The sequence below is a fragment of the Furipterus horrens genome, unplaced genomic scaffold (assembly GCF_987537825.1).
Source record: "Furipterus horrens unplaced genomic scaffold, mFurHor1.1.pri manual_scaffold_1, whole genome shotgun sequence".
In the NCBI taxonomy this organism is placed as follows: Eukaryota; Metazoa; Chordata; class Mammalia; order Chiroptera; family Furipteridae; genus Furipterus; species Furipterus horrens.
This window is the reverse complement of record NW_028327171.1, coordinates 175,677,298-175,691,221: the sequence shown is the minus strand read 5'-3', so window position 1 is coordinate 175,691,221 and position 13,924 is coordinate 175,677,298. Positions and strand designations below refer to the sequence as shown.

General features: G+C 34.8%; 1 protein-coding gene across 4 annotated transcripts in view; it reads left to right on the top strand.

Moving 5' to 3' along the window:
* Positions 1 to 13,924, top strand: part of PDE1A (phosphodiesterase 1A) — a 286,129-nt gene that overhangs the window by 242,382 nt on the left and 29,823 nt on the right. For all 4 annotated transcript variants that reach the window (XM_090281369.1, XM_090281359.1, XM_090281351.1 and 1 more), the window contains 4 exons: positions 807 to 907; positions 9,014 to 9,139; positions 12,495 to 12,596; positions 12,704 to 12,824. In XM_090281369.1, coding sequence (XP_090137495.1) covers positions 807 to 907; positions 9,014 to 9,139; positions 12,495 to 12,596; positions 12,704 to 12,824 — 450 coding nt within the window. The remainder of the gene's footprint in view (positions 1 to 806; positions 908 to 9,013; positions 9,140 to 12,494; positions 12,597 to 12,703; positions 12,825 to 13,924) is intronic.

Genomic DNA, 13,924 nt, shown 5'->3' with positions numbered 1-13,924 from the left:
CTACTGTGACTATAAAAGGGAAATAATTTTACTTAATTTTTTTTATTTTTAATTAAGTAGTCATATGTGGTTATGTTGGACAGTGCAGTAAACGTGCTATGCAAAATGTGAGTGATAAAGAAACTATTGAATTAGCTAAATGGACTTGTAACAATAGTGGAATTTTGCTAAACCATCCAATTGATAACAAAAAGGTCAATGTATATGAAGTATGTGGTCTGGATCTTATTGAAAGCATTTATTTATTTTTTCATTGTTATTAAGTTTAATTGCACAGCCTTAGAATAAAAGGCAAATTTGGTAAATCATTGGAAACCCTTCTAAATCTTTATTTAAATATAAAAACTAAGCTCAGTTTCTCTAATGACCAAAGTGTATATTTTCAACTCTTAGGTGGAAAATTTTCTTATAGTAAGGTCTACTACAGAAATTTAGCTTATATATGAGCTGTGTGTTAAGATTCACTTAACTATGATTAATTTCATAAGAACCCAAATTGGTAAGGCTATGAATTCAAAATATAGTCAGGGTTCACATTTTAAATTATAGAAAATAACTTATTTTTCAATTAGCAAGAAAAATTATGGTGTCTGGATTTTGAACTTACAAGACATGAAACGATCATTGATGTTATAAAGACGTCATTATTATGCACAATTAACGGAGAAGAAATAGAAAGAAAAGTTTATTTAAAATCAATAAAATAATTCTAATAGTTATACCGGGTGCACTGAAAACCTTTTTTGGAGAAAGACAACATGGCCTCTGCTTTCTAAACATGTTGGAATCTTTCTTTAACTCACTAGCACTGGCTCACTGAACTGGAAATTTTAGCAATGGTCTTTGCCGCTGCCATTCATGACTACGAGCACACGGGAACCACAAACAACTTTCATATTCAGACAAGGTAAGCCGAATAAAGGAGTAACTTTTCTAAGTTAAAACTTGACATTTATTTTCTGTCTATTACTTATTTTAAGAGAATTTAAAAATAATAATGAAGATTTCTAATAAGACTAGGTTTAATAAATTTCAGCCAAATTTCTTAAGCTGTAAATACTTCCATCAATCAGCTGTTATCTACCAAGAATTCTGTATATATTTTGTGGCATATTTAGCAATTTAAAGAACATAAATATGTTCAATATAATTTATCTCTGCCCAGAATTTACATTTTGAGCAGTCATACAAGTCAGACATTTATTTATTGAGACAAATCTTGCAATTTATTGTCTAAGGCATTCGTTTGGTATCATTATGTATTTGAAAATATGTAATAACATTGCACTACTGAAAAAAATCTACAAATCAAAGAAATTATATTTCCAGGTATATGAGAAGTGCTAAATTTAAAATAAATAGAAAATGTGATATTTAAAATAATGGTGATAATGACAGTTCCCAGATAAAAATACCAGAGTGGATGTGTATTATTCTGTTAGGACTGCCATCCCTAAATACCACAAATTGGGTGGTTTAAGTAAGAGAAATTGTCTCATGTTCTGGAGACTAGCTGTCCAAGATCATGGAATCAGTGGGCTTTGTTTCTTCTGAGGACTCTCTCGCCTGCTTGCTGGGTCTTCACATGGCTGTTTCTTTGTGTGTGAGCCTCCCTGGTATCTCTTCCTTTTATAAGAACACAGTGATATTGGATTAGGACCCAACCTTTATGACTTCATTTAACCAATTTAACCAATTACAGTCATATTCTAAAGTATTGGGTGTTTGAACTTGAACATGTATATTTTTAGGGAATGCAAATCAGTCCATAACAGGCAGGTGTTCTAAGTTTTTTTTGGTAGCACAGAGATCTCCCTTCCTGGGAGGCAGAATTTGGTTGAGGACCCATGACCATCCAACTCACTTTATATGCATAGGTGAAATTTCTGTCTTTCAGTAGTCAGATATGCTTAAGATGGAGGTATAAGTTGAGAAACTAATGTCTTTCTGGGACCACTATAAAACTCTCTATTTCTGTTGAGGGAAAACTAAACCTAGTCATTTTTTATTTGTTCATTTTTTTAAATTAACACAATTTATTTCATAGAACAGGAAGCACAGCATCCCCATATGCTCCTTCCCCGCACCCCACAGTTCACCCTTTTGCTAACATCTTGCACTGGTGTGGTATATTTATTATAATTGATGAACCACTATTGATACATAATTAGTAACTAAAGTCCATAGTTTACATTAGGGTTTACTTTTTGTGTTACACAGTGTAAGGGTTTTACAACACCATGCATCCACCATTATAGTCATATAGAATCATTTCACTGTCATAAAAGTCTCCTTGCTTCACCTTTTAATTCTCCCCTCTTTCTCTCCCCCTTTACCTATACCAACTACTGACCTTGTTAATGTCTCTGTAGTTTTTCCTTTTCCAAATATCATATATAGTTAAAACCATGCACTATAAAACCTTTTCAGACTGGCTTCTTTCACTTAGCAATATGCAACTAAGGCTCCTATATGTCTTTTTTTTTTTTTTTTTTGGCTTTACAGCTCATTTATTTTTATTGCTAAATATTTCATTGTCTGGATATAACATATTTTATTTACTTATTTATCTATTGAAAGATATCTTGCTTCCAAATCCTTGCACCTATGAATAAAGCTGCTATAAACATTCATGTGCAGGTTTTATGTGGTCTGTTCATTTGTTTTTTGATAACAGTTTCTAACAAATGATATTCCAGTTATAGGAAATTGCTGTTGTGATGTGAAGAGCATACAAACTTTTAATAAAATATTCGACATTTTAGAGCTTCAAGGGACACTAAAATGGCTGATAGTCACATTATGGATCACCTGGTCTAAACCTCACAGTTTTAGAAGAAAATGCAAAGATCTCAAGAGATGAAATGACCTATTTATATGCACACAGTCAGCTGACAGCAGCAGTACACCTGAGAAGTTAAGAGGGGCGTTAACTCTCAATCCAGTTGATTTACACAGCTCTGCTCCTATGGCCAAAGACATTTGTAGCCTGAAATGGATGGGCTTAGAAATCATGGCCCTTGATGGAGTCAGAAGAGATGAAATTCAAATAGTGAAATATTGGGGAAGGTATTCTGTTTATTTTAGAGTCCCCCAGATTGAAAGAGCATGAGGGAAAGGGGGAGACTGAGACCCAGAAGTTGGTGCAGTGGGGAATGTTTGCAGAGTAGAAAGAGTTGTTTTGTTTTCATTTGTGGTAAACATCAAAGGAAAGGTAGCCTATGCAGATATGATTGTTGCTTTTCTACATCCACCAAAACCATAACGAGCGGGATTTTTATTAAAGACAGCTTATTACTGAGCTGAGTCCTGTATGGAACAATAATTTGGGGAGTTGGAGAAGGGAGCAAGTGATTTGGTACTAATGAATACTTCTTGCTCTTTCTACTGTGAAAAGTGAAGGCAACGGGCTGGCCTTCTCTGGCAGTGGTGTTAGAGGCTTATAGCTTTCTCCTTTTACTTACTTACATCTGAATGAAGAGTCCTAATTCTCTTGTACCTTGAGCTGCAGAGAAGGAAATGGAGATGGGAAAAAGAAGGAAGAAGAAGAGGAGGAAGAATCCATTTTTCTCTACCTTTATATTAAGAAACTATAAAGGGGGGGGGTTTCTAGTATTTTACATTTTTCTTATAAAGTATCTACTAGGATGAATTATTTAATGGGTTAATTTTACAAGAACTTGAGAATTCTATGAACAAAAAATGTTATAGTGACCACAAATTCAACAAAATAACATGCTTATTAAAACTATCTTCTTCCCATTTTGTCTAAGAAGAAATGTCTTTATGTCTCTGATATCAGTGATTCTATTGTATTTTATATTATTCACTGGTACTTGGATTTAGAGTGCTTTCTGAATATGAAAACCTATTTACTGGAAAATGCAAAATGACTGCAAAATAATTTAAAACACAGTGCTAGGCTAGTTTTAAGTTTAATGTAGACATTGTAAGTTATGAAATCCATACAAATGTAAATAAATGAAAATAATTTCTTTCTTGTGAAAAGAAAATGTTGAGCTACATGTTACCATGGATACTGGATGTTGCTTAGAGTCTTGTTCTTTTTATAGCAGTCAAAGACCATCTCAAACATTAAGACTATGCTGTATTCTTAGCATCCTGTTCAATTTATGAGAAAAAATTATACATACTTTGCTACAATTAAATCTAGTTCAGAAACAGATTTTTTTGTTGGTGAAAGGTAAAAACAGTGATATTTGGAGCCATATGTTTTAACAACCCTGGCAAAACTACCATGACTGCATTCGAGGCCGTACAAATGTTATTTGGTTTGAAAATCTTAAATAAGGATTACATATAAGCTTTGCTAGTTCAGTTTTCTTTGTACTGAACTATGATTATTGGCTAAGTCATTTTTAGACCATAGCTGAAATATTAAAAGAAAATATATTATGAAATGTAATATACTAACTACATGCTAGTTTACTTTTATAAAGTTCTAAAAACAAAAGAGGAGGTAATTAGTCTACTATCTTATAGGTCATTTCCCATATGTTGGAATAAAAATAAAGCATGGTTTATCTCAAATAAGAGCCAGCTTCTTTTAGTTCTTTGTTTTATTTGTCCTTGCCTACTCTTCGGTAGGTAAATATTCAGGGATAAGGTCAGTACTAGGTAATAATCGAGACTCCACACACTGAAAAGCCCAAAATACTAAGTCTTATTGAGGTAATTTTAGTGCTGACAGAGTATGTAACTACCAGGAGGAAGGAAAAGTAAGAGGAACCTGGTATTGGGGAAAGTGGTAACAGTGTTGCTATAGGGTTCAACTTGGCTTTCCTTTTGTTATTTTTGCTGCCTACCTCCAATTTGCAAGGGCTCCATTATACAGAGATGTGATTGCTTAGAATATTAGGTCTGTTCAGAAGGTATCCAGCCATGTAATATGAAAAACAGAGACATTTATTGAGGAAGATACAAGATACAAGAAGCATTGTACATAGGACAGTGACACCCCAGTCCCCTTCAAAGTAGGCACCGTGGGACGTCAAACAGTTTTCCCATTTGCCATCAGCTGCCGCATCATATTTCAGTGTATCTCACTGATGATCTGAAATGTCTTCCCTTTTAGATGTGATTTTAGTTTTGGGAAAAGCTAGAAGTCACAGGGCATCAAATCTGGGCTGTAATGAGACTCAGTCACCTGGGTGATTTGATGTTTGGCTGAAAACTCTGCATGAGACGTGATACGTGAATGGATGCTTGTCATGATGAAGCTGCCAGTCACCAGTTGCCCATAGCTGTGGTCTTATGAATCATCCTAATAGTTTCCACAAAGAAATATTCAAACTTAACACAAAATGTGATGCGGATTTGTTGCTCTACCCAGTCATTTTGAATGCAATGGCCACACAGTACACATGCTCACTCAATGGTGTCTACCACCCCCACTGACTAGTACAGTGAAGTCATCATTGTTCATACATGTGCATTCCAGTCCACTCTCCTTGGCCTCCAGGTAACATGGATGTCACACAAACCATTCTCATATTAAAAATAGCTGACTTTTTCTGGCTGGACCTCATATTTCACACTTTATGCTGGAATACTAACTTTAACAATGCAACTTGAAGTATTCAATTTGATGATCAAAAAGATCTGAAAAAAACAGACAGTTGAGAAATAAAAGACTTCCCTTGATGAATTCATCATTTAAAAACATAATGTCCATTATAAAGTAAAACATACATTTTAAGTTTTGTTTAAAAAAATGGTTTTACTAGTTGAATTTAATGCTAGAGAATATAATATTTAAATTGAGTCACAATATTATAAGGGAGAAAAACTAGATTCATAAACAGACCAAATGATTTGCATCCTTTCTTCTGCCCTCTGCCCAAAATAATTTTAGTTCCAGAGAACAGAGGTGGAAATTGACTATCTGGAAGGAGTACAAAGAGGTTGATTAATTCACTGAGTGACTGAGAATGTTAGATAATTTTTTTTTTTTTTTTTGCTTTGGCATACCTAGATTATCTCATAGGTATCTGAATTACAAATAGAAAGAAGAAGAAATAAACACATTTAAACTATATTGTTTAGTACCAAGTCAGGTTTATCCCAGTTTCAATATTTGAAAATTAATTAAGGTAATCTATCATATCAATAGGCTAAAAAGAGAAAAGCCACATTGTCATATTAATAAATGAGGAAAAGGATTTGACAAAATTCCACACACTTTCATGGTAAGAATGCTCAATAAACTAGGACTAGAGAGAAAGTTTCTCTACTTGACAAAGAATATATACAAAAACAAACACACCCTATAGTTAACATCATAATTAACAGTGAGAAACAAAGCTTTCCCACTAGGATCAAGAACAAGGCAAAAATGTCCCCGATTATTATTGCTTTTCAGCATCATACTGGAAGTCCTAACTAATTCAGTAAGACACACAGACACACGCACAAAGGAAACAAAAAGTATAGAGATTAGAAACAAGGAAACAAAACTCTGTTTGCAGATGACCTGTTAGTCTAAATGGAAAGCCCCAAAGAATCAAACAAAAAACTCCTGAAACTAATAATCAATTATAGCAAGTTTATATGATGTATAGTTAATCACTTTCCTGTATGCTTGCAATAAACAAGTAGAATTTGTAATTGTAACAATATTATTTATATTAGCACCAAAAAACCCAAAGTAAGTATAACTCTAACAAAATATATACAACATCTATATGGGGAAAACTATAAAATGCTTATTAAAGAAATCAAAGACTAAATAAATAAATAGATATTCTGTGCTCACAGATAAGAAGACTCAATATTGTCAACATGTCAGTTCTCAAGTTTACTTATAGCTTTAATGCAATCCCAATCAAACTCCCAGTAAGTTAGGTTGTGGGTATCATAAGCAGATTTAAAGTTTATATGGAGAGGCAAAAGACCCAGAATTGCCAGCACATAATTGAATGAAAAGAACAAAGTTGAAAAATTAACACTATCCAACTTTAATCTTACAATAAAGCTATAATAATTAATACAGTGTGGTATTAGCCAAAGAATAGACAAATGGGTCAATGGAACAGAATAAAGAATTTAGAAATAGCTCACATAAATACACAACTGATCTTTAACAAAGGAACAAAGCCAACACAGTGGAGCAAAGAGAGTTTTCTTCAACTAATGGTACTGAAACAACTGGACATCCACATACAAAAAAAAAAAAAAAAAGAAATGAATCTACACAGAGACTTTACACCTCTTCACAAAAATAAACTCAAAATGGATCATCAACTTAAATTAAATTGTAAAACTATAAAAATCCTCGAAGATAATAGGGAAAAACCTACCTGATCTTAAATGTGACAAAGATTTTTTAAATAAAAAAGGCACAATTCATGAAAAATGGTAATCTGGACTTCCTTAAAATTAAAAAACTTATGCTCTGTGAAAGACAATATATTTAAAAAAAAATAGAAGACAAGCCACAGACTGGGAGAAAATACTTACAAAAGATACTTCCAAGTGGTTTCTGTAGTGTAGCGATTATCATGTTTGCCTCACAAATGATGCCTTTGATAATGGACTACTATTCAAAATATACAAAGAACCTTCAAAACACAAAGTTGAATAAGAAGACATTCTGATTTAAAAAAGGGCCTTCATGGACACCTCACCAAAGTAGATGTACAGATGACAGATAAGCATATGAAAAGACGCTCCACACCATTTTTTGCCTCAGTGGAATGCAAATTAAAATAATGATGAGACACTGTAATGCACCCGTTAGACTTGCCAAAAACCAGAACACTGATGACAGCGGTGTTGGCAAGGATACAGAGCAGCAGAAACTACCATACATTGCCAGCAGGAATGAAAAATGGTGTAGCCACTTTGGAAGACAGTTTGGTGGTTTCTTATAAAACTAAGCATACTTGGGTGCTGTGGCTCAGTGGATTGAGCGTCGGCCTGTGAACCAAGTGTCACTGGTTCCATTCCCAGTCAGGGCACATGCCTAGGTTGCATGTCAGGTCCCCAGTTGGGGGTGCAAGTGAGAGGCAACCACACAGTGATGTTTCTCTCCCTCTCTTTCTCCTTTCCCCTCTCTCTAACAATAAACAAACAAATAAATAAATTATTAAAATAAAAAAAACTAAGCATACTCTTACCATACAATCCAACAATCACATTACTTTGTATTTACCCAAAGGATTTGAATACTTATGTCTACAGAAAACATGCACACAAATATTTATAGCAGCTTTATTCATAATAACCAAAACTTGCAAGCAACCAAGATGTCTTTCAGTAGGCGAATGGACAAATAAACTATGATACATCCAGAAATGAAACATGATTCACAACTAAAAAGAATTGAGCTATCAAACCATGGAAAGACAAAGGAAACTTAAATGTGTATTACTAAGTGAAAGGAGCAATATGAAAAGGCTATATACTATATGATTCCACTATGCGGCATTGTGTAAAGGCACAACCATGGAAATAGTAGAAAGATCAGTAGTTGCCAGGTGTTAAGGAAGTGGGAGGAATGAATTGGCAGATCATGGAGAATTTCTAGGGTAGTGAAAATACTCTATATGATACTATAGTGATGAATACATGTCATAATACATTTGTACATGCACACAGAAAGTACAACACCAAGAGTTAACCCCAACTATGGACTCTGGATGACAAAGATGTGTCATTGTAGATTCATCACTTATAACAAATTATTAGGATGGGGAATGTTGATAACAGGTGAGGCTATGCATATATGGGACCAGGCAGTATATAGCAGATCTTTGAACCTTCTGCTCCATTTTGTTGTGGATCTAAAAATGCTCTAAATATAAAGTGTATTAAAAAAAAAAAAAAGTCATGCAGTAAAAAAAAAAAAAAAAAAGGAAAACAAGTATTTCCATAATGTAGGTGTTTGATTATAGAGTTTTTACTGATGAGATGTACTGTGACTTGAGTATTTTATTAGACACTCATGAAGTCTAAGAAATCCTGTACTAAGCATTTTCTTTTTAATTCATAGGTCAGATGTTGCCATTTTGTATAATGATCGATCTGTCCTTGAAAATCACCATGTGAGTGCAGCTTATCGACTTATGCAAGAAGAAGAAATGAATGTCTTGGTAAATTTATCCAAAGATGACTGGAGGTGAGTGTAAGAGGAAACCTAGAGGACATTTGATTTCAGGAAAAAGTCATGTGACTTAAGGTGAAGAAAACAGATGAGAGTTAATCCCTTATACTGTTGTGGGTGGAAATCAGGTTCTGTCACAGGATCACAAGGAAGGCATTACAGGGTCCCGTTATGGGAGGGTGGTCTTGTCATAAGGTTTATTTGGGTGGAAATAGAAGCTGCTCCTTGGGTTTCTGATATCCCATCAGTATGTATCCCACCATGGAAAAAGTCCAACCTTGTCTTCAGCAAGGCCAAAACTAAGGCCAGTGTCCAGTTTCCATTTTATATTTAAGCTTAGTCCTTTGGAGCCCGTGCGGTCTCACACAGCTGATAGATGCCGTGGCTGTGCGTGTGTTCTGGGGTAAGAAAGAGAGTGCATGAATGAACAGGTGAGTGCAGGTCACAGAGAGAGAGAGAGAGAGAGAGAGAGAGAGAGAGAGAGAACGAACTTCTTTGTTGCCCTGCGGTTAGAACCAGAAGGTTCTTCAAAATACCTAATCAATTACTAAGCTTTCACTGGCTTATAATGGATCCACCCCTGAAACTGATAGGTCTAGCATTTCCCCCAGCACCCCCTAACTATCTAGTACTCTGGTACTAGAGGGAGAAGGGAGGAGTGTTAATCCCTTTGGTGGAGAGACGTTGTAATCCTTTGGGGTGTAAAGCTGTAGCTTCCTGGTTAAGCAAACAGGCTTATGCTCCCAAGTTTATTAAACACAATGTCTAATTCCCTTTGATTTCTTTATTAACATCCAGATAACTACAAACTTACATCTCCTTGACTGGATGACGCTGAGGAGATAGTACCTAGAAGACTTTGTGCAAGAGCCAAGCTCTGTTAGATGGAGCTGAATTATTTCCAGACCAATTGAACATCTACATGTATCATAGTCAATCCATAAAATGACACACCATAAAACAAATACTTTAAGATACATGGTTACATACTCTCTGGAACATAGCTCTGCTCAATTATACCAATATGTGCTCCTATATAATTCAAAATATTAAAGTCTAAATAATTCTTTCATATATTTCTCTTTGTGGAGGTTAGCTTTTTTAAAAAACAAAGAATTCTCTATGTGGGGAAAATATTGCAAATATACTAAAATGGCCCAGGAGCAGAAGTAAATTTTACATGTTTCTCCACAGCATCTGTCTGCTCTAAAAAATTGCACGGAATGGCGATACTTGTTGCCATGTAGGGGAAAATAACAAGATGCACTCCTGAACTCAGCAGAACTTTATCTCCTTTCTTCTTTATTGCTTGGTTATCATCATCCCCTTCATTTAACTATAGGGTTGCCAGATTTGGCAAATAAGACAAAGCATGTCCAGTTAAATATGAATTTCAGATAAACATAGAAATTTTTTGGTGTTAATAGATCCCTAATATCCTATGGGGACTACTTATACAAAATAAAGGAAGGAAGGAAGGAAGAAAGGAAGGAAGGAAGGAAGGAAAAAAGGAAGGAAGGAAGGAAGGAAGGAAGAAGGAAAGAAAGACAAAGCCTTTCTTGTTTAAAGTCAGTTAATGGGTTGAAAAGCTTCCCATTGAAATGCAAAATATCCAAGTTCGGTTTTTTGGGTTTTTTTTAAATTTTAAATCAAGGTACAAAGAAATATCCAAGGGGGGCGGGGGGAAGACCTGTGACCAACAACTGTCTTTAAATAATTAAATAAATAAATAGATTGCTTAATGAAAGATTAATTTATGTTTTAAAACAGCCCTAATTTTCCATGGTTACTTTTTCCAAATATTGATGTTCCTGGGTTTTCAGGGCTACTTTTGTAGCTTAGAAATGGCTATAAGATGGGTGGTGGGGAATGGGAGGTGTGAAGGGAAGAGGCATTTTGTTTTGGGAACCCAGTTAAGGATATTTTATTCTGCAGGGAACAATAACCCATGAGGGTCTCCAGCCTAGGAAGGCCAGGATCTAACTGTAAAAAGATTTAAAAGTGACCCCTGCTGGGCTACCTGGATAATAAAGTGCAAAGGTAGAAGCATGGAGACAAGTTAGGAGGTATTCCCTAAGGTCTGAAAGACTGACTTGACTATTTATATATAGAACATTTATTTCTTCAACAGTGATTTTCATTTCACAGAGGTAACATTTGTATGATTATTTTTGTTATTATTCCTGTGAATTAACCATTTTCCTTCTCAAAGTTGATTCTGTTGCTATTTCAGTGTAATTTTTTTCTATTATACAGTGTTGTTTAACATCTTTAATATTTTATTCTAATGATTTATTTCTGTATTTTTTGTAAGTTTCCATACAGTAACTTCTTAGTCATCCTAATTGAACATTCTTATAGAATTATTTTTAAGCAATTACTATATATATATCATAGATTGTAGAATTTAACATATCCAACACTGTTTCCAAAAAGCTATAATTTTGCTAGTATAAACTTAATATTTTACTAAGAATTAAGATATGGATAGTTTTTTAAGGACTTGTATGTTTTCTATTTGCATATCTGTTTCTTTCTTAAAGTAACTTTTGTAACTACAAATGCAACAATATTAAAATTTTGGCAACAATAATTCATAAATAAAGTAACATTTCCCTTGTGCGCTACTTTGTAATATTTTTTTAACTGGTTAGGATCCTTCCAAACAGAAAAAAATATTTAGGATTTATGAGTTGGGGATGATTGCAGGTGTGGGAGGAAAAAGCATCCAATTCTTTGAGGGGAGATAATAAACAGCATCATTCACAGATCACTCTCCAGGCAACTTCCTAAATCCTTACATGGTAAAAGGTAAAATAATGAAAACTTTTAAAAGTGCTTTTACATTTAAAAAGTAGCTTCTTTTGTGTTAATGTCTGTGAGGACAATGGAATCTAGTCAGGCTTCTCACCCTGGATGCCCAGGCGTGGGCTGCTAGAGATAACATTAGAGACGCATGCGCAACACACTCATAGTTATATAAGCATTTATGTCATATTTTGTCTAGTAGCCGGCTTTGTCTAGGCATAATATAAAAGGGGCAGGAACCCCCATGAGAGTGTTTGCATTCGTGTTGGTGCAGTGAGTAGGGGCACGGGGAGTATGGCCGGTGGCCAGCTGGTGCTCCAGAGCAAGTCCGAGGGTGGAGGGCAAGTGTGGATGCTGTAATGTCTGCAATAAAGGAACTATCAGAGACCCCCACCTTGCCTTTCATATTCTTCTAATTGCTGGGCAAAAGGGAATCTGCATTTGGGTTCCACAACAATACGTATTAAGAAAAATAAAATGTAATCAGTGATGTTTAAGGAAATGTTCCTCTTGAGAACATTAAAGGGCTAAATGAACCTTTTTTCTTTTGATGAATCCACAGGGATCTTCGGAACCTAGTGATTGAAATGGTTCTGTCTACAGACATGTCTGGTCACTTCCAGCAAATTAAAAATATCAGGAATAGTTTGCAACAGCCTGAAGGGTAGGTTATTTTCTTTTGTGACCTTAGAGTTCCATGGGTTTGGACTCAGAAAGAACTGTAACTGGTTACTTTGTTCTGATAATTTGAGCATGTCCCTGGTTTTACAGGATTGACAGGGCCAAAACCATGTCCCTGATTCTCCATGCAGCGGACATCAGCCACCCAGCCAAATGCTGGCAGCTGCACCACCGGTGGACCATGGCCTTGATGGAGGAGTTTTTCCGACAGGTGCATCTTTCATACTCTGTGCATATGTTTTTGGAAATAGTAGCTGTGCATATTGATGCACATTTCTGTGCAGAATGGCCATAATATATTCTTGGACTTCAGGCAAAATTTATTAATTTTTCAGATAACTCTATTTAAAAACCCTACATGACACATGTGTTAAAAATGTCAAGTCCTGAATCTCAGATGTTGCTTGAAAGAAAGGAAGGAAAGAGAGAGGGAATTAGAGTTGTTTTCTGCTATTAAGAGGTAAATGCTAGAGTAGAAATACATAAAGCACTGCATATTAAAAATTAGTAAAGTAGGCAAAAGCAAAATTTAAAACTCCTGCTCTTACAAAAATACTGTTAAGAAAAAGCAAGCCACAGAGCTAGAGAAAATTCTATGTACTACAAATAGCTATCCAAGAGCTTGTTCTCTGAATGTATAAATAACACAACTCAATAACAAGAAAATCAGCTCAATTTGTTCAGACACCTCATAAAATACACAAATGGGTAGTAAGTATATACAAGTATAATCATTATCGTTACTTATCAAAGAATTATAAATTAAGATTACACTGAGATACAATACATCCTCACCAGAACGGCTAGAATTAAAAAGACTGACAATAATAAGTATTACTTAAGTGGAACAACTGCAAATGTCAGGCATTACTGGTAGGAGTATAAATCATTACAACCCACCTGGAAAGCTACTAGTCAACATCTACTAAAGTTAAACTTAATATCCCCTGTGACCAAGCGTGTCCACCCATAAGTGTATAACCCAGATAAATTAGTGCTTACACCTTATTTGGAGTAGTCATAATAGTAGTAGTTACAATAACCCAATACGAGAAGCAGTCCAAATACACATCAAAGATAGAAATGGGTAAATAAATCATGGTATAGTCATACAGTGGAATATTATACAACAATAACAAATGAACTAAATACAAACAACAATAAACCTCATAAAATGCATACTGTATTATTCCTTTTGTATGAATTTAAAAACTGGCAAAATTAAGCTATGCTGATTGAAATTTGAATAATGAGTGCCTATATGGAGGGGGATTCACTGGAAGATGTTAAGGAAACTTTCTGTGGAGGGAT